The sequence below is a fragment of the Triturus cristatus genome, chromosome 6 (assembly GCF_964204655.1).
Source record: "Triturus cristatus chromosome 6, aTriCri1.1, whole genome shotgun sequence".
Classification (NCBI taxonomy): Eukaryota; Metazoa; Chordata; class Amphibia; order Caudata; family Salamandridae; genus Triturus; species Triturus cristatus.
The window spans coordinates 1,680,367,670-1,680,391,903 of record NC_140589.1 but is presented as its reverse complement, the minus strand read 5'-3'; the positions used below and the strand labels follow the sequence as shown (position 1 = coordinate 1,680,391,903).

Genomic DNA, 24,234 nt, shown 5'->3' with positions numbered 1-24,234 from the left:
AGAGGTCTGAATTACTAGTATATGTGGTGGGACTGTAAAGTGGTGGGGCGGTACTAGGATGGGATAGTGAGTCATAAGGGTACTTTTCTGGTATGGCGACTAGCTAAAACGCTTATAACCAAGTACCAAACCTGTTGTCGCTGGAAAAAAAAATACTTGTGCTCAGCGCTATCATCTAGCTTTGGACTTGGCCCTTCCTAAGTGCTAGCTAGCCATGAAGATGAAGGGCACATCTCTGTCCAACTACATAAACTCTAGTTTAGGAAGATGAAGAAGTAGCCTGGTGGCAGACAAAATCTTATTTGGCCGCTAGCTCAAACGTGTGACGGAATTGAACACGGACGTCCCATCAGCTTCAAATGTAAACATTTAACTTGAAAATTGACTACTGTCGTGGGTGTTTGTTATTGTTCTTTTTGTATGCTGTTCAATAATACAAAAACTTGGGTATTAAAAAGCGACTAGAAAAACTGCCACGCACAGCAATAAAAATATATAGATTTCTTCTGTAATTGTGAGATAGTGAATGCCGGACATCATGGTGAGATTTACATAAAAAAATGTGAAGGTTCTTCTCTCAAAAGAAAGCTTATTTAGGCAGAATGACAACCAAGAAAACCAGAGAGGTAGAAGAAGTTAAAGTAGCTCTATCGATGTCCATTTATCATAAAATAGTGTCAGTAAATATCCCACTTTCTGGTGCCACTGCTACAAGAGATCAGTTATCAGCAAGGTCATACTACTCCTCAGTTCCATATACCTTGATTCATCTACAAGCCTAGACAAAAACTAAACACATCCAGAAACCTCCAATGTGTGAAGAATGGTCTACTTACAGATACAGGCGAAGAAGCCGCACTCCTCATCAGCTGCCTTTTTGGGATAGGAGTTGTTGCGGGTGGAGGGCTGGTGCAGCCACCAGGACTGCATGTCTTGTCCAGCTTTAGTTTCTCTCCCATAGTAGAGAGCCAGTTCCTTCCATCAGGGGAGCTGTTCTCCTTTCCTCCTAGTCCAGTCCTCTCACAGTGCAGCCTATAATGTGGAGGAGAATGTGTAGTGAACTCCAGCATGGGCAGAGGGCTTACAGGTGGAGATACTTCCTTTCTGCTTTGCCCCAGAACGTCACCACCGTTGCTTAGCTGAGCAAGGTCCAAGCACACCTCCCCACTGCCCTGTTCTACACCCTCCTTCAAAGAGCACAAGTCCAGCTTTAGTCTTTTTGCTGCAGGATCCAACTCTGTCACACAGCTGCAATGTTGCAGACAATCTTTCTCAGAATGTATTTCACTATTGGTTTCCAGCCTTCTCTTTACTCTCTTTTCAGACTGTGGCAAAGGGTTGGGCGTGGAAAGAGCTTGCACTTCCACTGGTTCGAGGGCCTTCCTTGGAGAAGGTGTCTTGCCTTCTTGCGCTGGTGTTTTGGAAGAGCCTGGTGTTCGGGTGACCCAGTTCTTAATGGACATCTTTGAAGTGGATATTGGTTTTGGTGAAGCAATAGTATCTTGAGTTTTCTGCCTGGCTGGGGTGCGGGATTTCACGGTGAGCGTTTTGGCCGACGACGTTGGCGTGTTAGTAGGTAGAGGGAGTTCTCCGGAGTAGCTCGGAGCACAAGCAGCTGGCTGAGGTGAAGAGATGAAGGAGTTGCTCTCCCGCCTTGGAGTTTTGTCAGGAGTTCGGTGTTTTTCTGCAGAGGACAAAAATAGTAAAACAAAAGCTGAGATGGGCTGATAGAATAGACAAATGACCTACAATTTGGTCTATGGTAGAAGAGGGTGAAAATCTAACAACAAAAATCTACAGCACACAAATATTGATGGCAGGTAAGGGTCTAAGAGTATGTCCATTTGCTTACCTACTGCAACACTGTCATTAGAGTCACAAAGGATAGGAAGTAAAGGATACTTGTCCATTGTATATAATACACTTATGCAAAGTACAACTTTATTAATTTACACCCATTTAGATACCTGTACAAGCAATGAACTGCACAATCTGTGGGCATACATATATGGTATTACTCTGTAATGCAGATATATATGGCAGTTCCACTATGCATTACATGCAAAAAGCATAAACCAGCTTTTAGCTGCAGTTTGGTATTATTTTGCCTTTAAAATTAACTTCCCCATACACGTCTCAGTGAACAAATCCTGTACGTTTTAAACTGATTGGTACACTAACGTCCTATTTATACCAGCTGTTCAAGTGTAAGCTAGGGGCTTTTACAAGTGTTTCGGGCACATTTCTAAACCGGAATCTCCTCAAAACTATGGTTTTATGTATTTGGCCATAATATACGTTGACTGTCCTTGGTTACTCTGCTGAAACTCCCCATTTTAAGTAGCGCACATCTAATTACGTGCAAGAGGCATCCAGTCTTAATGGTCATGTGCAACCTATGATCATGTACACTATACATCTGTGACGTATACTGTGCATTTGTGGCCTACACTGCGCGCAGGTGGCTTAGGTAAGCATTGCTTTTGGCCATCACACCTATGTAAGCATGTGTAGCATACAACAATTTCCAGGACAAAGACTATCTACCCACTCAAAGGCTTTGTGAATGAAGCCCACATTCCTCAGATTGGTGTTAGGCAAATGCCAGCTTTAACAGTAACCAGCATGCAACGTACCAACATGCACTGCTGCATTTTTTATGAATCCAGATTTTTTCTATTAATTTATCTAGAAAGTTTTGAATAAACTATTTATTCCTTGCAAGGTCCTGGTGATAAACGCAAAAGCTGTTGTGACAGCAAAGCACAGCTAGTCTCTCAAAAAGAAGAATTTATGACCCACAAAGATACGGCTATGTGAATATAAGCAATAGAAGAACTTCATTTGCCTGCTGTAAATCTTTCGCTAATAACCACCATGCCAAACAACTGGTTAATAAATAATTCTATAACTGCAGGAGGTGTTATTTATCGGCAGACCTAGAAATCCCAGGCGAGTGAGATATTGAACAGAGCATTATTCCAACGTCATAAAGTCCTTTTGAAGTTGCACAAGACTGTTCTCTACCACCCAGATAGGAAAGGCAATAAAAAAGTACACCACCTGCTTTTAAAAACAGATTTCCCAGTCCAGTTTATATAAACAACCTAGTTTCCATCACACTGCAGAGCTGAGTGGATCACGGCTCTTTAAGTTAAAAGATATACTTGAGACACGTCTGATAGGGAAGTAATTTGCAGCCTTCTTTGCTGACCATCTTTGCAGGCCCTGGGAGACGACCACTGGAATTATGAGATTATGCAGCTGTGGCTTTTTCTGCATAAGTATGGACTTGCGTACTAGCCATGTAATCCATCCCTTTTCCGCATAATTTGCAGATTTTTAAACAAAAAAATAAAATCTGATTCTAGCTCAAATGGAACAAATGATATTATGATAGTATAAACGCGGTCACACGGGTTGCCCCGCTGAGGCAGCCCTTTGAAAAGGTTAACTGATCACCTCTCAGCTGCTGTTTATGACATTTATAAATTAAACTGATACTAATGAGGTGAAATCGTTGCCCAAACAGCGTTAACACGTGCAAAAAGGACAAAATAATGAAGTGATACTGTTCCATATTATGGTCAAATACGCCAACTAGTGTTCCTCTTCAGACTGCAGAATTTAGGCAATCCTGCTGCAAACACCCCCCTCCCCCTTGCAGAATTCCAGTGGCCCACCCTGGGGCAGGCTTCGATGGACCAACAAGCGCCAGCATCGAATGATGAGAGGCAAGCGGCAAAGAAGGTAAAATGGAGCAGCAGACACTAGAAGAAATAGCCCACAAATAATTATGCTCTCTCAGTCATTATTAAAGCAAAAACTGCCCCCACTTAAATAAATGATTTATTTATTGCCTCGGTCTGCCAAGTTATCAGTGGAAGATGAGAACCATCAGGGCAGAGGTTAACAACTCGAAGCAGAATAGCGATTTGCCAATTTATGATCCTTCACAGAGTCTGACTGGATTGATTTCGAGCTTTATGACTACAGAATCCTGTTCAAATATTTCCATTACTTATTACAATTGTACAAAAACAGGCACTACTCAAAAGTGCACCAGATGACATTTCAAAACTGCGTACGTATAGAAAACAGTACACTGACAGACCAGATAAGGCAAAGTATGGGAAAGCCATAGAGAAAAAATGGGTGATGTGCAGACTGCCAGTGCCAAAAACTTGTGTGCTTCCAAGGACCAGGAAGCTCAACATTCAGAGACTCACAGAATGAACAACATGAGCCCCAAAAAACACGTGCACAGTAGCACAAGACACACTTCCCAGGTACTGCAGAGTTCGTTCTAAACATACATTGCCCAAGTGTAAACCTATGAAGTCAGAAGCACTATTTGAAGTTTACCTCTGGAAGTTGCTTAGAAACATTTGCAGATCACGAAGAAAGAGGATGAAGAGGTTGAACCAGAGAACAGAGCTCCCTTGTGCACGAACAGTGGCACAAATAGGAGATTTCGCATCACAGATTTTTTTTTTTTTTATACAAAATGAATCAAGATAAAGGGGCAAATCAACGATTCCAGAGTAGAGAACAGGGCTATTTGCGTTAATCTACTGAGTACATTTTGATTTGAATTTGGAGAGGAACACTCATGTTTCTGAATATGCAAACCATTATCTCAATTGTGTCTTTATTCAACCAAAAGCAGATTTTTGTTTTTTAGATCTTTTTATTAACAAAGCTCAAGAGAATTGCAGACACAGTATGCATAATCAAGGTTACACAATCAAGCAAACACCATTTTGGCAGAATGATACATTCACTGTAAGATAGGCGGTATTCAACACCTTCTGCGAGGTTCAGTTTCTCAAATTCACCATCTATATTTCTGCCAGGGCGCCCAGATTTTCCCTCATTTCTTGGCGGCCCCCCTTCTTTTGTACACAGTTTCCTCAGCGCGTTGGCACCAGTCAAGGTCATGTTTCCATTCCTCCAGTGTCGGAGGTAGAGGCGCCCCCCATTTTCTGTCAATGTTACTCTTTGCAACCCCTGCCGCAAGAGCCAGCCACAGGCCCAGATATCTGGACCAATCAGCGTCCGTTGTGATCATCAACACTAGCCACTTTGCATCACGGGGGACAGTCAGTCCCAGTACCCTAGACATAATACCGGTGACCCCGCGCCAGTACCTTGCAACCTCAGGACATTCCCACAGGATGTGTATAAAGGTTCCCTCCCCCGGGCATCCCCTAATACACTTTGCATCAGTGATCCTGCCCCATGTGTAAAGGTGGGTGCGCGGGTAGTAGGTGCAGTGCAATATTTTAAGTTGAACCAGTCTAAAGCAGGGGCGCATCGCTATTTCCCTGGGGATGTGAATCGCCTCCTGCCACTTCTCCTCGTCAAGGGGTCCTATGTCTTTTACCCATGCGTTTCGGAGAATCGTCAGGGGATCAGGCACGTTGTTTATCAGCTTGCGATAAATCGTGGAGGTTGGTTTCTCGGCAATGGCGGTGAGACCCACCCCTAGCCCTCCTTTTTCAGGTCTCGCTGAGTCAGAGCGCATGAGACTTTAGTAGGTGAGTTTTCAAAGTGCACGCGCGAACCGCCAGCCTTCAGCGCCATCTGTCTTTCCTCTTGCTTAATATATTCTTGTGGGCTAAAACAAACAAAGCTCGGCGATGAAAAAAGTGTACACCTAACTCCTCTCAATAGGCGGGCTGTAATTTTTTTTGTTTAACCTTTTTATTAACTTTCATATTTACCTCGTTGCCAGATGCAGCTTTAACAGGCATCGTTGTGGTCTATATTTAATACTGACCTGAAGGTTTTTCAGGCCTACTAATCATTGTTCTGTAATTTTACACTTTGTAACAAGTTGGCGCTTATATATTATTTTTTTTAAAGCAATAATCATAATTTACAAAAACGTTGAGACAGTAAGAATCATAAACTGTTATTTTGAAGCTCGTGCGTTTCTAGTGTGCCACTCTCTAGTCCCGAAGTGTTCCGATTCAAGAGAAAACATAGTTTATGAACAATAGCTGTCTGTTTCAGGTGAGAGAAGAGTAGACGCGACTGCTACATCTTCAGAAGACAATGCCCTACCCGGACTTCCCAGTTCTTCTTAGACGTGATTGGAATTGCTAATAAAGGTCATGCACTAGGATTCTTTGTGTAGGGATTCTGCCCTTACTTGCTCTGAAAGAAAATTAGACCCGTTCTTTGTGTAAACCGTACTTTGGTACTGTTCATTTACTTCGCCAAACCTGCCTTCCAAACATGCTCTAGGCTGTTTATCTCTTTTTGATTAATGGATGAGCGATAGCTAGAAATCGATGCACATTTAGTTTACTTTTTACATCGTGCACATTCAGCGTAACATACTGTATGAATACTGCACATTTCCTATTGGAAAAGTTAGCACAATTGTTAAAGTTCATATTTTAAGTTACGCATATCTCGGGGAAACATATTTAAGCAAGTAGAAATCATGAACCAGCATTGGCATAGCCAATAGGTCTCGCTTTTGGGACCTTATAAGTATTTAGTTATGCAACACAATATCCTTGGTGCAACAACAACTGTTGCATGGCTAAACACTTATAAGGTCCCAAAGGCGAGACCTATTGGCTATGCCAATGCTTGTTTATTTTTACCATTATCACACATGCCTTTACTACGTATCTCGTATCTCGTAGTAAAGGTATGCGTGGTAAAGGCTATTTGTGGTAACCACGCATGCGTTGTAATGCATGCATGGTTATGGTTATGCGTGGAAACGGCTGCGTTGTAGTGGCCGTTTCCCCCCAGTCATTAATGACCTGCAGCTGTGAGGCCCAATAGTAGAGTCTGATATTGGGATAGCCAGGCCATCGTCGTAGAAACCAAAACCAGATTTGATCCAACATCGATGTATAACCTCAGAAGGACTCCAACATGGAAGAACGTGCCGCTCTTAAAAACTAAGAGACAAACTGGCACACTATAAGCACACTGGCGGTTTCGAAGGCACTGGTGAGATTTCCCACCTACTACGCATATAGTATGCAGAACAAAGAGGTTGATTCCCAAGTCACCCTGCATAGGGAAGCCATACTGGTGATATATTGACTCAGTGACACCTACGGAGTTATAACTGAAACCTTATGGTGAACGTGCGCTTTAAAAGTTCCCTATAACAGCAGAAGAAGAAAATCCATCTAAGAATAATCTTCCCACCAACCTACTTGGAAAAGATTTCAAGTAACAATGGTGAAGATTACCAACCACTCCGGTAAGACGTGGATATAATAAAACCTTAATGTTACAGGTCAGAGAAAACCCTGCCACCCAACAAAGTAGAGCTGCCCATGCACACTACAGCACCCAAACTGAAGAGTGGATGAAACCAAAGAAGCCAATATACTATATATACACATCTTGGAGAGTGGATTACAGTATTGACGGAAAGGCCAGATACAACTATGCCCTATCAGCCTACAGAGATGCAATCATATCAGCTAAAAGGGCATTTTAATGAGACTAAGATTAAGGGCGCAGGGAATTCAGCCAAGGAGCTTTTCAAGACAATCACAGTCCTTTCTAAGCTTCCTTTGGATAACACTTATCGGCCAAACCTGGAAACATGCCAGAAACTTGCCCTGTTCTTCCAAGTTAAGGTGCAGGTAATTTATAGGGATCTCCTTAATCTGCACCCTAGTTCATCACAAGAGAGGAAACTTGTAGATTGATTACTCTAACGAAATCAGGTTCACCCAAAGATCCCTGCCCTCCTGCTGTTATGCATCTTGCAGCAGACCAGATAGCTGGAGAACTATGCACTCTAATTAACCAGGTAATTGAGTCCGGCACTTACCCTTTAAGTTGGAAGAGTGCAACCATCAGACCTTTATTTAAAAAAAACTCATTAGACCCTCTTACAGTAAAGAACTACCGCCCAATCGCCGCTCTGCCTTTTGCAGCCAAAATTATGGAGAGGGAGCTAAATAGATCCCTGACAGAATACTTAAGCGCCCATAACTTACTGGATTCAACTCAACACGGTTTTCGTGCACAACACTCCACTGAGTCAGCACTTCTGGTGGCAGCAGAGGAGATTCGTAACATTGTGGACAAGGGAGGCAAGGCAGTCCTAGTGATGCTAGATTTGTCGGCAGCCTTCGACACCGTAAACCATACGGTGTTGACTCAAAGGCTTCAGGAAGTCGGCATTCGGGGGACTGCACTGTCCCTTCTCTCTTCTTTTCTGGAAGGGAGGGAGCAAAGTCTACTTTGGGACGGGCTACAGTCGGACAGTTTTCATCTGCCATGTGGTGTTCCGCAGGGCTCAGCACTGTCACCTATGCTGTTCAATATTTATGTGACTCCCTTGGCGAAACTCATCAGGAAGCATGGTTTCTCGATAGTCTCCTACGCCGACGACTCCCAGCTCATAATTTCCGCGACTCAACAATCTACCGACATGGCCCTTAAATTCCATAGCTGCCTGTCTGAAATTATGAGTTGGATGCAGGAGAGCTTCCTGAAGATTAACACAGAGAAAACCGAGATTATTGAGTTTGGTCATGGCAGTCCCCTGTGGAACAGATCCTGGTGGCCGGCAGGGGCTGGGGAGTGTCCCTGCCCCATGCCCAAAGTAAGAAATCTGGGCGTGCTGTTTGACAATCAGCTAAATTTTTCAGCTCATGTCAACAGCCTTGCATCATCCTGTTCCTTCCTAATAAGGACGTTGCGTAAGATTTTTCCTTTCATCAGCGCTGAAATGCGTAAAGCTGTGGTAGTAGGTCTGGTCCTATCCAGACTAGATTACTGCAACGCCTTACTGCTAGGGATAAACAAGACGCAGTTAGGGAGGTTGCAGACTCTCCAAAATGCCGCGGCGAGGTTATTATTGGACGTCCCAAGAGATCAATCGATCTCAGGGGGAATTACTGCATTACACTAGCTCCCTGTCCATCTGCGCATAGATTTTAAAGCTATATGCCTAGTACATAAAGCTGTCTTCGGAGGTGGTGCCAGGGATGTTCAGAAGCTGTTCATCCCCTATACCGCCGGCCGTGTGCTAAGATCTAGCACTCAGAGTCTCATCAAGATTAATCGGATCATGAATGCTAGATGGGGCGGCAGAGCTTTTTCGGTTTGTGCCGCTGGACTCTGGAATAGGCTTCCCCATTCCTTAAAATCTATACAAAACCATCAAACTTTCAGAAAAATGTTAAAGACACGGCTCTTTCAAGAGGATTGCATCTGAGGATTTCGTCCCCCTTTGTGTTGTATCAGCGCCAAGACGCTTTGGCATTCGCTGCGCTATATAAATCCGTATCCGTATCCTATCCTATCCGCTGCTGGGGTGTGACCATTGTAAGTGTCTTCTAAAAGGATGAAGCATAGAGATCAGATGAAAGTCATCAAGTGCCTTTGTTCAGATTCAGTATCTTTCCTTCAATCAGTACGACATTCTGTTTAAAAAGCGATAGCATGCCTTGCCCTTGACTGGCGGTTCGCCAGGCAACTGCAAAATTAGTAGTAGGGGGCTGAATTCTGCATGGTTTAAATGTGTGTTTCCAGTACTATGAACTGAGGTTCAGCAAAAAAAACACAATGGTGAAAATTTACATCCACCTCTAACAGTCCTATCCATATTAAAAGTGATGCAACAGGCAATGGAGCGATGTACAGCTCTAGTACTGTTTTATAAATGTTTGGTTCAAAGTCACCAACATAGTGCCCTCATCAAGCCTATGCCTTCTCTATACCGGTCTAGATCTCCTCTCAGTAAAGTGTAACTCACTGTTCCAGCCTAATTCAAAGCTGCACTCCACAGGCAAGTCCACTTGTTCCTTCCAGCGTGGCCCGTTCTCTACATGTTTTGGCACACAACTATGAAAGTTGGAGTGGGCAGCAACATATCCAACAACGTTAGGTCACCTGGCTTCCCAGCACGCAACGCACCTGAAGGAACAAATGAGACCCTGATCATCTGTATTTAAGATAGTGCATATAACTGAAGTCTTCCTTGGCAGCCTTTCACAATAACCTGCCTTAAGGTATGTTGTACTCCATGGCGTTGCCCAAAAACTAACGCGACCCACACTTCTCACAGTTAGATCCACAAGCACTAAACCTGGAGCTGAGTAAAACAGTCTTCCCAGATAGTAAAACTACTCCTGTAGAGATCAGCCTCTAGTGCAATGCAGATAGGTTAAGAAAAAAATATACGTTTTAAACTGAATTCAAGAACAAATGTTAAAGAGTTCCTCCTCTCATGCTACGGGATCTTTAGAAGAACCACAATTTACTTGCATTCTGGGATTTGGAGGTCCAAAGTATATGGGAATTACCTGAAATGCATATTCACATTTAAGCCACTGTCCAACCCATATATTCTTACCACTCCGGTGTCACAGTTTAAACAGCAGCAATGCTAAGCAACCCTCAGCTGCAGGTCCTATTGAGGTTAGATCCTCATTTCCTTCACTTCCTTATAAGGCGGTCGTTACAAATCATTACTGGAGCTTATTTCTAAGGAGAGGTTTCTATTAACTCACAGGTTGAGGCAGCACATCTTTAAAAAAAGGATTTTCAACTAAAAAGCAAACCGTACTCAACACTACACGAGTAACCTCTGCGTCTACTGAATGGTGCGATAATAAAGTGAAAAGCTACCAAATAAGACATCGTTATGGGACTGCCTCGGTCATAGGAATTCCTGACGAGGGTTTGGGTAAAATAAGCATTTCACCTTATTGAAACATTCCCTGTATTTTAACTTTTCAGGGTCGTCTGCAAAAAGAAACAAACGGCAAACCAAGGTCAAGCACTTCCAGTCCATGTATAGTTGCGATTAATATGATGGTGCAAACTCTTCCCACACCCGCCGTCCAAGGGTGTTATAACAGGGTCAACAGAAGAAAGGTTGGAAGGTGCACTCGTTTCGGAGTCAAAAAAAATTGATGAAGTAAATCACTTATTCCATTCAAAAGTCTTTTTATTCAACAAGTTGTCCAATACTGGCACACAGCCAACGCGTTTCGTTCCCAATTCTTTGCCAGTGGGAACTTCATCAGGGCTGTAACATTATAGATAAGAGACGACATAAATAACACATAATATTTAACAAAAGAAACAATCATATTAAAACTGACATACATATATAAAATATAAAGATGACCCAACGAAAAGCAAAACCACAATTAGAACAACTAACAAAGCTAGACAGACAAACTCTAGTGTAAGAATAATCTCATCGTAAGAGTAGGATAGTATAAAACATCTTGTGGGACAAAGAATCAACAACAATATATACATACATAAAAGTAACATTTCAAATGACGCAAGGGAGCAAAAAATGAAAATACAATGGAATAACAATTGAGACACAGTTAAAAAAACCACATAATACATTGAAAAACACAAAAAAGAGAAAATTGAAAAATAGAAGAGAGGTAATATATTAGCGTATATCAGTAAACGTATGTATGCAGCAAACCATTAAGGGATAAATACCTGATAATATACTATCTCAAAAAACTAATGAAGTGCCAGGCTCCAAAGCTATTTTTAAAAGCCAAAGACTCCTTCTCTAGGGCAGTTGTCCATATTAATTAAAAATTCAGTTCGACTTAAGTCCTATGCACGTCAAAAGAACTCTGTATAGAAGTTCTCACCTCCTAAGTAGTTAAACCACAATTGGTGTCAAGGTTGTAGAGCAAGTATCAAGCTCTCTCCAGGCGAGCAGTCCCAGTAGACTGATTTATAAGGACTTCACTACTCACTTGTATTTGGTGAGAAGGAATTGTCTAAGAACAAGAAGAAACAAGAAGAGCGCGAAAAGCTATAATTATTCACTAAACATTAAAAACAACAGCGATCAGCGTGGGTCCATAGATTCAATAATAACACACTTGTGTTAGCGACAGAATCAGAAAATAATAATGAAAAGAGCTTAAAATAAACATAATAATTAAACACCGAATTTGAACATGTATTCATATAAGAAATAAAAGAAACGACGAGCTCTAGAATGAATATCAGTTTCTATTTATATGTCATGGCAAAGAGCCCAAAAAGAGCCTTTACCCAACTGTATACAATTAGCAAATTGAATCGAAAAGCACAACAAAAACGAGTAGATTTCTCCCTAGTGCAAACCAATGTCTACGAGTAATAAATCAGTTAGAATTTGTATAAGAAGTGGAAAACATTAACGCAAAACACTCTCTAGACAAGGCATATCACAAAAATCATTCTTTGAGAGAAAAGAAATGGGGGAAAAAGTCACTGGGTTGGTCGTCGCCAGCTCAGAATGTGGCCACAGAGTATAAAACCAAATAAACAGTATTGCAATGCACATTTAGTTTAAACCAAATAGAAGAGTGTATCCAACCGCATCGTGGCCGAAGACCACCAGTCAGACCAAAAGCACGCCCTTCTCGTAAAAGCACAAATATGAGGGCGAGATGTAAAAATGGAAACTTACCTGAAAGCGATCGAAAACGTGTTGCCTACAGCATAATAACCAGCAGTAACGAGTGACCGAATAACGCGCCCTTCTTTTAAACTCCCTGAACCACAAGTAGGTGGGCGGGATAGCCAAGTCACCTGGTATCCTGTTTGACCAGTAACCAGAAAACGGCATAAACACAATAATGACAAAAGGTAACGGTCACGGCCATCTTGGAATGGCAAAACGGAACGGATAAACGAAACGAAGCAACCGATAAAGGTTGCACGAATAAGTGAAAGCTAATAAGGTATATAAATAAAGTAAATTGTGATAAGGCAAAAACTATATTGTATAAAGATATCCCAACTAGAATTGTCCTTGGTGAAATATAATTAAAACGCCAAAGAGGAAATGAAAACGGCGGCCATCATGAAATGGTCAAATCAGACCATGAAAGAAGTCTATATTATCTAAAGAGAGCGAGTCGGAGTCTTGGCAACTAAGCAACTCCTAAAAAGGAGGTGATGTTCCTACGCAAAATTTAAAAGAACAACAGAGAGTGAAAACACCCTCAAAATAAAGCGTGTCACAGATATCGTTTTTTTGAGGAATAACACGATAGGACCCTTAATGGGGGAATAGAGCGATAAGACCCTTAAAAAAGTGTGGGGAGGGCGGTAACATCCAGGATAAGGAAAAAGTGTGGGGATGAACTTTTGGTCAGGCAAAGGGAGGCCAAATGGATTTGCCGTCTTCGAGCAACATCTATGGGTCACAATACCGATAATGAATTACACTACTTTCTGGAATGATTAGTCAAGGACCGTTTATGATTCTTCTGTCTGCCCATTTTTAGGACCAATGATGGTCTTACTTTCCTTTTTTGAATACCATGGAATTGTGGCTAATGCCGCTTTTTCGGATTATTTAGTTATGGTTTCCCGCCCCCTTCTCTGTCCCTCTCTTTTTTTTCCCCACACTTTTTCCTTATCCTGGATGTTATCGCCCTCCCCCCACTTTTTTAAGGGTCTTATCGCTCTATTCCCCCATTAATGATCTTTGTAACACGCTGCATTCTGAAAAGTTTTTTCACTTTCTCTATTCTAGATCCCATATGTTACTCCACTTTTTAAAGGGTACTATTGTCCTATTCCTCTGAAAATGATATCTGTGACACACTTCATTTTGAGAGTGTTTTCACTTTTTGTGTTGTTCTTCCAGACTTTGCGTAGAAACATAACCTCCTTATGATTAGGAGTTGCTTAGTAGCGAAGATCCTTACCAGTTCTGCTACACGTTCTATTTTGAGAGTTCTCTCACTTTCTTCCCTGTGGATTTTAGACGTTACCTCCCCCTTATTTTAAGGGTCCTATCGTGTTATTCCTCAAAAAAACGATATCTGTGACACGCTTTATTTTGAGGGTGTTTTCACTCTCTGTGTTGTTCTTTTAAATTTTGCGTAGGAACATCACCTCCTTTTTAGGAGTTGCTTAGTTGCCAAGACTCCGACTCGCTCTCTTTAGATAATATAGACGTCTTTCATGGTCTGATTTGACCATTTCATGATGGCCGCCGTTTTCATTTCCTCTTTGGCGTTTTAATTATATTTCACCAAGGACAATTCTATTTGGGATATCTTTATACAATATAGTTTTTGCCTTATCACAATTTACTTTATTTATATACCTTATTAGCTTTCACTTATTCGTGCAACCTTTATCGGTTGCTTCGTTTCGTTTATCCGTTCCGTTTTGCCATTCCAAGATGGCCGTGACCGTTACCTTTTGTCATTATTGTGTTTATGCCGTTTTCTGGTTACTGGTCAAACAGGATACCAGGTGACTTGGCTATCCCGCCCACCTACTTGTGGTTCAGGGGGTTTAAAAGAAGGGTGCGTTATTCGGTCACTCGTTACTGCTGGTTATTATGCTGTAGGCAACACGTTTTCGATCGCTTTCAGGTAAATTTCCATTTTTACATCTCGCCCTCATATTTGTGCTTTTACGAGGAGGGCGTGCTTTTGGTCTGACTGGTGGTCTTCGGCCACGATGCGGTTGGATACACTCTTCTATTTGGTTTAAACTAAATGTGCATTGCAATACTGTTTTTTTGGTTTTATACTCTGTGGCCACATTCTGAGCTGGCGACTACCAACCCAGTGACTTTTTCCCCCATTTCTTTTCTCTCAAAGAATGATTTTTGTGATATGCCTTGTCTAGAGAGTGTTTTGTGTTAATGTTTTCCACTTCTTATACAAATTCTAACTGATTTATTACTCGTAGACATTGGTTTGCACTAGGGAGAAATCTACTCGTTTTTGTTGTGCTTTTCGATTCAATTTGCTAATTGTATACAGTTGGGTAAAGGCTCTTTTTGGGCTCTTTGCCATGACATATAAATAGAAACTGATATTCATTCTAGAGCTTGTCGTTTCTTTTATTTCTTATATGAATACATGTTCAAATTCGGTGTTTAATTATTATGTTTATTTTAAGCTCTTTTCATTATTATTTTCTGATTCTGTCGCTAACACAAGTGTGTTATTTCTGATTCTGTCGCTAACACAAGTGTGTTATTATTGAATCTATGGACCCACGCTGATCGCTGTTGTTTTTAATGTTTAGTGAATAATTATAGCTTTTCGCGCTCTTCTTGTTTCTTCTTGTTCTTAGACAATTCCTTCTCACCAAAATACAAGTGAGTAGTGAAGTCCTTACAAATCAGTCTACTGGGACTGCTCGCCTGGAGAGAGCTTGATACTTGCTCTACAACCTTGACGCAAATTGTGGTTTAACTACTTAGGAGGTGAGAACTTCTATACAGAGTTCTTTTGACGTGCATAGGACTTAGTCGAACTGAATTTTTAATTAATATGGACAACTGCCCTAGAGAAGGAGTCTTTGGCTTTTAAAAATAGCTTTGGAGCCTGGCACTTCATTAGTTTTTTGAGATAGTATATTATCAGGTATTTATCCCTTAATGGTTTGCTGTATACATACGTTTACTGATATACGCTAATATATTACCTCTCTTCTATTTTTCAATTTTCTCTTTATGTGTTTTTCAATGTATTATTATAAATGTGGTTTTTTAACTGTGTCTCAATTGTTATTCCATTGTATTTTCATTTTTTGCTCCCTTGCGTCATTTGAAATGTTACTTTTATGTATGTATATATTGTTGTTGATTCTTTGTCCCACAAGATGTTTTATACTGTCCTACTCTTACGATGAGATTATTCTTACACTAGAGTTTGTTTGTCTAGCTTTGTTGGTTGTTCTAATTGTGGTTTTGCTTTTCGTTGGGTCATCTTTATATATTATATATGTATGTCAGTTTTAATATGATTGTTTCTTTTGTTAAATATTATGTGTTATTTATGTCGTCTCTTATCTATAATGTTACAGCCCTGATGAAGTTCCCACTGGCAAAGAATTGGGAACGAAACGCGTTGGCTGTGTGCCAGTATTGGACAACTGGTTGAATAAAAAGACTTTTGAATGGAATAAGTGATTTACTTCATCAATTTTTTTTTTACTCCGAAACGAGTGCACCTTCCAACCTTTCTTCTGTCGTCTGCAAAAAGAACAAGTCTGAAAAGTTCACGGTCTTTGGATAGTTAGTTTAAAAGATTAGGGCAATCTTTCGAACAATTAAAATGAATATTTAGTTTGATCTGTAAAGTATACAATGCAATTAAAGCATAACCTATTGAAAAAAACAATGTCTGTTGCAAAAGACTTACTTACCAATCAGCTGCCAGCTCTCTGGCTTCTTCTGACACGCCCAACCAACCAAGTTTGTCTGCCCGCCTTCTGACTGTTCCTCATCCTTGCCACGGTTCAAGCGCCAGACCCTCACAGTATTGTCATCGGAACATGTCGCTATCTGCAAAATAAATATACACAAAAGCTCAGTCATGAAATGATAACGTGAGAGAATCAACTAATTTACAAATATTTATGTGCATGTGGTGTCCTTTCCATCCACGAGAGTTTAATCAGATGAGGCGATACAAGGTCCTTAACTGCTGACACTGGTCCCCTTCGTAATTGCCCTTTTGAGTTTGACAAATGTAATATAACGAATTAAAGTCTTTCAATAATAGGTGGAGTTTTCTGTAGCACAAATCACCCAGTTTTGCTGTGCTCGAGTCAAGTTAGTGTTTGCTCATCTTTACCATAGGGCATTGCCATGTGAGACACAAATTTCTGGCTTTTGAGCAAAAAGGTGAGCTGAATTCTCTAACTCAACCTCATTTTTAACATTGCAAAGATTAGTTCAAAATTCCCAGCAAGTAAAGTCCTGTTGGCTAAAAAGTAAGGGCTGGCTGATGGTGTCACACATGATTCAGGTCCACATGGCAGCTATAGTCTTTAGTACGGATGCCTCTCACCCCCTGTGGATCAATTTTAAGACAGAACAGGTCATTCAATAAATAGGAAACTAATTGGCAGAAGCAAATTCATCTATTCAATCTGCTGACCCCAAACGCACGACTGTACAACATTACATTTGCAATGTGTTCACCTTATTACGCTATACAGGTTGGTCCTTAACCTTGAAGTAATCCGAAGTAGACCACTGGAAAGTAATTTGTGCAATGCCACCCCAGATTCACAAGATCTCTAAAGACCAGCAAATACAAATTTCTAGAAATAACAAAAACAACACCATCAACGGCTGACCACAGGTTCAGCACATCAACAAGTTTTCATAAGCATTTAGAGTCTTGTGCAATCACTCCCAGAGCTTGCCGCAGTTAAGCTCTACTGGAGACCAGAAACGTAATCCTTATATGAAAAAGGAAGGTGAACCAAGAAACAAAGTAAATGTCCTCCAAGCGTGTCCGAAAAGTATCCTTTTATTATTCTTGATAATGAAACGTGGGTGGCAGACAACGCGTTTCGTTCCACTAGGGGAACTTCATCAGGGCTCATATAACAGTACGAGGTGCAATATATCCGTGCCAAAAGTCAAATTATATCCAAAATAGATGTAAAAATGTCCAAATTCCTCATATATCAAGACGATGTGTAGTGTTTCAGGGCTCTATATTAAAATATTTCAAATTCCAAATAAGTAATAATAGTCCGAAAACCTGACACTTGGGTGACAATAGCATATAGGGTCAGTCTGTAATGTTTGCAGCAATTAAGCTCCAAAATACCAGTAGCAATAAATAAACCAGTATCCTTGATACGATATGTCCTCTGCCAATGATCTCTCCTTCAAAGTATTGCTGCCATTTGTGACCTAGATAGTGTGGAATATATTTTTTTTATGCATATTTGCTGTTGGTTTCAGTTTTTCTATTACAGGGTCATATCGCTCCTACCCGCACTGCACAAGTTCATCATTTATTTTGCTGCTCTCAGAGTTCACGCTTGCGCATTCACTCCAAGGTGTACTATTTTTGTAACTTTTTTTTTAAAACTCCTTTTAGACGGGAAATCTGGGATATTTCATTGATTGGGAATGTCAAATATGCACTCTAGCTGTATTCTACAGGAGTGGGGAAGAGATAAAAACAAGAGTTTTAAAATAGACTTTATGAATTCTGTTTTGGTCATTTGCAAACAAACTTACGCCGGGTGATTAAATGCCTGCTAGTGAATAATGAATATGCAGGGAAATGAAGAAGTGATTGCGCAATGAAACGTCTGATATGAATATTCATCTTTAAGATCAGATTCATCTAGGATCCTGTTATTTTTTTCATGTCCCATGTGTGAGCATCACAACATTTTAACTACGCAGCAATCCACCATTGCTAGATTCTCCCTATAAATGCAGACCTTCAGCGATTCATAGGTGGTCAGCAGAAGCAACTGTAAATGTAATAGAATTGACAAAATTTGAATGTCAAGTCGACTTGTATTTAGGAAATGCAGTAGTGGTGGTGGTGTCATACTATGGCAACCTCAAAACTTCGAAATATAGAAACACTATATATCAAGGACTTATCACCTGTCACTTCACACAGTCTATTAATATTACATATGCAAGTATATCAACACCACCCGTACTAAATACTTTATTACTGTACAGCTGGAGTCAAACTTGGTGGCCCACCAGTATTTCCTTTCCTTGGTGTCCTGGGGGTATTCGGTCATATAAGCCGTTCTACAGTGCCTAAAAGCAGATGCATATTTATGTTTGAGCGGCAGAGCTCTAAAGAGGCAGAATCACTGTCATCTAGAGTTTGGCAGAGAAGACTCAGCAAAACGTTCTGTGCAGGTCTGCTCTCTTGTTGGAACAACGTATCTGCGTATGAAACTACGGAAAAATCGGCATAAGAAAAATTGCTGACGCCATCTGGATATTTTTTAAGGGCCCTCAAAAAACATTATTAGCTGTACCATCAGATTTATGGCCCAGATGGAGCATTATATAAGAGACACTGAAAATGTGAAAGGTCCGATGAACAAAAAAAATATTAGTTCTGTCAGAAATGTAATGATTTTTCACTTTTCTCTAACTGCATGCAAATGTTAAGATTTTTATTTTTTTATCGAAGTCTCTTAATTTTTATTCAGCCATTCTTTTATAAGAAACATACATCAAAATGCCTATCGTATCATTCAGCCTAGAAATAAGGGACATCACATAGTGCTGTACAAAGGTCTGTTGAATTCTCTACACTAACCTTGCATAAGTTCCCTAACTACGCCAGGTTCATTTGAACCTGTGGAGCCCTTCAAAACCTGTTCATATCAAACACAATTCAATCAGCAAACTTCACGTGAAACCTTTCAAGAAATCAAACACAACCAGGTATCCCACATCACATACAAACCTTGGTGAAGTCTGATGGGCACCAGGCGACAGAGGTGACCTCCTGAGAGTGGCCCTGTAGCATTAAGGGAGGATGCTGAGGATGAGAAACCTAAGGAAACAAAATGATTAAATAAACATTCCATGTTAAAAATGTTCCTACATACAAACATAATGCGCCACCACCTACTTTTGTAGTATCTTGGAATTTGCAGTCTACTCTAGTTTCCATTTGCACATCCAGATAAGAATGCCTTTACGTACTATTAAATATTCCACACTTGAGCACAAATCGGGAGAACGCCTCATAAGCTTCTTAAGTTACAAAATTATTTTTTAAATGCCTTACAAGTAGAGTCTTTTGGTCTTTAGGAGTAAAGGAAAGCTAAAGATCGACTTGGCAGTATCTGTGTAGGTAGCACTAACTGCTGCACACTGAACCGTCAATTTACGGAAGTCATGCGATGAAATGACGAGCTTCAATGGAGTGCATAGCATTTACAAACACACCAGGTCATTAATATTATAATTCTACATACAGGCATCATACATCTAATGTTACTTAAGGTAGACATGATGCAACACATTTGGACTACCTCGCCTTTCTTCCTCAATCATCATTTGTGTTTTCTTCGTATATAATTTTATTACAGGGCATATAATTAGAAAAACACCCCCCCCCCCCCCCTCCCCCTTAGATTGTCGACACCTAATGTCTTCCTACAATTAAAACAAAGTGAGTCAGAACGCACACTTCTGTTTGTTCTTAATTTACAGAGCAGAGCCTAGTGGAAGCACTCAATGGCCCCGGGTTTCAGCCTAGTACATGCACATTCCTTTGTATTTATTTTTCTCCTTAGAATTTTCTGATTTGAAAAACTACCAGCAGTGAATTGTTACTGTCCAATAAGTTAGAACAACAGACTATTAAACCCAATGCATATCAACTGCCAACTGTTAAGAAAATGGACCCTCAAAAGAGTGTCAACTGGTGCGTCTGTACACTTGGCTACTCCCACAAATTCCTGAAAGGATACACCTCTGCCAGCAAGCTGGCAGACACACCAAGAGTGTGCCATGTATTCACCGAACCTTAAAAGGAGTTGGGCACTTAAGCAGGTATACAGCAGTGAAAAGTGTTTGGAAGAGGGAATGACCTCCTCCCCCACCACAAAAAAAACAATCTCCAGCATCTCTGCCGCCATCACTCCTGAGACAAGGGGCTGCCCTGCAAATACATATTTTCTCGAGACACTGACAGGGGAACCCTACTCACTCAAGAACCAGGGTATATAAATTATTTAGGAAAACAGCGGTTCCTGTGGAGTTATATGATCTATCTTGGTAATTAGATGCGCAATCGCAATGTAAAAGGGCTTAGGTAATGTCAGAGGGCGAAGAAACCACATACACCAATGGTTCTGTATAATACACTTAAGGTTTTAGGTTTACAAAGAACTTTGATATATACAATGAAAGAAGAAATAAAAAACAGTTGTGTCTGGTGTCCCAAGTGAAAAAAGGAACCTAGGGCAATAGTGAAAAATTAGTGACAATTTTTTTCAAGGTTTCCAAAGTTGCATGAAAGTCGGCCAGTAAATGAATACAAGGTGTGCAGCAGCTATATACAGTGATATGTGCTGGTTAATGGTTCGCTTTTTCTTGTGTCGACGACGTTTCGACCCTCTTGTGCAATGTGGGGTCTCATCAGGACCTAGGGATGTAGGGACACCTGATGGTATGACTGCGTAACCTCATGAGGAGTGTGTGCCACACGAGTGAAAGAAAAGAGGAATACTCACAATGGGACCCACCTGGGAACCCAAATGTGAGTGGGGGGGGGGGGGGGGGGGGGGGGGGGAAGAGCTGGCAGTCAATGGACAGTACAGTCTTGAAGTACAAATGATGCCACACTACAGCGTTAGTAGGCCGATAGTGTTTACTGGAACTCTGGTCATTGTTTTCGCGAGCTTGAATGGACTCAGATACAGTCTGTGATGATTTTGAAAAAGTGTAGGATTTAACTAAAGGCCTCTTTCCATTCTATTCTTTTTGTACAAATGCTGAAATGTTTATCTGTTCTCTTTTCTTGAATTACTTAATCTGTGGCTGTGCTGCGAGACCAAATTTGATGTGTACCTAGGATTATATAAATAATCAAAATCAATCAAAAAATATAAAATAATCTAGAGCCAAGAGCTGAAGGAAGTCTCGTGGACCGTAGCTGCCATTCAGACTTGCAAAACGACATTACTTCGTCTGGAAATTGACACTACACTTATGGCCCGATACGATCACATTCTATCCTATGGAGATCTTAACACGTTTGTGACAGTATTCCCTCCACCAACTTCTAAATCAGGCCCTTAGTTCAACACTCCAAGGTTGCTTGCTGCACTGTCCTACTGAATCAAAACAGCCACCTTTTCATGCCTAGTTTTTTAGGTCAGGAAGGCAGCTGCAGATGTAGCAAAAAGGATACACTGGGAAGGATCGTGATAAAGCAGAGCCTCCATCAAGTAAAATTACAGACTTTGTAGAAAGACAGAGGGTAGTCCGTGCTCTACAGCTTTATTACTTCTACATTTTGAGTACTAAATTAGTATCTCTCGGGCCGGGTGGGACTGGCCTGTAGGGCAACCTGGCATTTCCAGAAGGGTTGGTCTGACAGGTCAGTGTGTGAGCTGTTTTCTGGCGTTTGTGGTCCTGTTTTATGGTCCGCTTTCTGCTCTAGATGTCCCTGGCATTGCCTGCAGCAAGCACAAATGCTTGCCGTCTCCCACACCAGGCAGAACACCTATATAGCAGGTCACAAAAAGTTAAAAAGTGCCCCGATTTGCAGAAGGTGGGCTTTTTTTAAGTCGCCTGAATCATTAAAAAGGGGCTAATTTGATTTTGTTACCCGGGCATAATTTCTACCCTAGTCCGACTCTGCTCTGGTGCAATATTCAGACCGCCAGCCGTTCCAACCACAGTGTTGGTATTTTTAGGTCTCGCTGGCGTTGCAGCGCGAAGCGCTGCCGCCAACAAGACTACTGTTGCCGTGTTTACTCCCAAGGGAGACAGACCTGGGCACGAGCCGATTCTGGTCTGGGCACGAGCTTCACAGTGGAACAGCTTGTGCGCGTTAATTCCAGTTGAGTGCTCGTCTCCGGAAGACGTGCTGCGCCGATTCTGGGCTGGGCACAAGCCGATTCTGGTCTGTGAACGCGCTTCACAGTGGAACAGCTTGAGTGCTCATCTCCGGAAGACGTGCTGCGCATTAATTATAGTTGAGTGCTCCAGCAGCCTGGGGCGCCTGTCGACATGCTGTGTTAATGATTACTGTGGGGTCTCATGCTGTGATAATTCTCACTTTCTGTGCAGTGATCGGGAGCAGGCGTATTACTGGCGCCACCGCCACGCCTTCATTAGTCATAAAAGCTGCATGGCAAGCGATAATTAGGGCGGCATGTTTTAGGACATTTTTAGCAATTACTTTGTTTACTTAGTGCTATTAGGGATATCTTTCGTGCATCCAATGCTCTATTTAAACGTGCAGCACTGAACATTTTCAAAGAAGGCGAATCAGCGACATTCATTGGAGACACGACCTATTTGACGACGCTTGTTTTACTGGGGTAAGTTCTGTGAACTGTTTAGTTTGCTTACTTTATTATAGTATAACTGGCAGGGTTGGCTAAATTATGCGAGAAAAGGAAAAATATGCAGGAGATGATGCTATGAGGCAAGTGTGGCAAATGTAATTATGCGTACAACATATAAAAGCAAGTTGCAAAATGTCCAGTGTTGGGCGGATGGGTTCATTGTGCTGTTGCGTCGCCTGTAGGTGTGGTTATGAGTGCTTGTGACTAGCTGGCGACATGTCCTTGTACTGTTACTTGCCTTTGCACACACATATATATATATATATATATATATATATCACAAACTCGAACCGAAGTTTATTGGAGCGCTTTACACGAGCACCGTATTTACATTACACATTCAGGCACGGGGAGATTAAGTGATTTGCCCAGAATCACAGGATGTTGATGCGACCTCGGGGCTCAAACTTTGGTTTCCAGCACCAAAGTCGGCAGTTTAGCCGACGGACCACATCCTCGCCCTGCTGATTTTCAGGGACGGCTGCTCTGTCTTAACAAGGGTCGGGCGAACTATGACTCCGCTGCCTGACCTGGAACAGATCTGTTAGGTGTTTGTATTTATTTTATTGTTTTTTTATTTAGCTCAAACTCAATCCGTAGGTATTGGAGCACTTTACATGTATACCACATCCATTATAGAAGGACACATTCATGTTTGGTAGGTACGTGGATATTAAGTTATTCATAACCGTCGGAGCCAAGGCTGGTCTCTCTACCTCTGTGACTCCGGTTGCTGCTCGCGCCTCGTGTATAGCTGGTTTTCCTAGTTATCTGGCGAATACAAAAGCGGGCTTTGCTGTGTTTCTGTTTAAAGGCTACACATAAGGGGCTCAACTGATCGAATTGTAACCAGCTGTCCAACACAATACTGGCAGAAGGGCTCAGTGAGACGTACACTTGTAAGGGGCAGAGGTTACACTTCCGGCAAGTCTGCCTCAGCCTTCATTCTTCCGAGGTGGATCAATTGAATACCATTGATTGGGTAGTAGTTAGATCTGTTAACCGAGCGTAGAAATGGAGCAAATTTAATACGGAGGTCTATTTGAAAAGTATAATTTTTTTCCAATGTGCCAGATGAATTTGTCTTTATGTTCTTGGGACTTATAAGAATCTTGTAGTGTGTACATCAGGCGGGTCATGTGTCTTTGGAAAACTAGCACCTTTTTGTGATATTGTAGTTGCATGATAGTTTCACATTATAATAGTGGGGGCTCGGATGTCAAACCTCCTTTCCGGGTGTTGGTCCTTGCCAGCAGTCATCACCTACTGCCAAAGACCTGCTTTTTAAAAATGTATATCACCTGTCCACCTCCTTCCGGTACCCCCCTCACTAGTGCCGTCTCTCCCTTTCGTTTTCACCCTTCCAGCCTCTCTTCCCCCGTTCTCTCTCGGTCCGCCATT

The 24,234-nt window shown here is 41.4% G+C and overlaps 1 protein-coding gene across 1 annotated transcript in view; it reads right to left on the bottom strand.

Annotated features, from left to right (window-relative positions):
• The window catches only part of DTL (denticleless E3 ubiquitin protein ligase adapter), a 63,892-nt gene that overhangs the window by 5,700 nt on the left and 33,958 nt on the right, over positions 1–24,234 (bottom strand). Inside the window, exons 12-14 of the mRNA XM_085612861.1 lie at positions 19,209–19,298; positions 16,159–16,297; positions 837–1,684 (exon numbers count right to left, since the gene is read on the bottom strand). Coding sequence (XP_085468987.1) covers positions 837–1,684; positions 16,159–16,297; positions 19,209–19,298 — 1,077 coding nt within the window. The remainder of the gene's footprint in view (positions 1–836; positions 1,685–16,158; positions 16,298–19,208; positions 19,299–24,234) is intronic.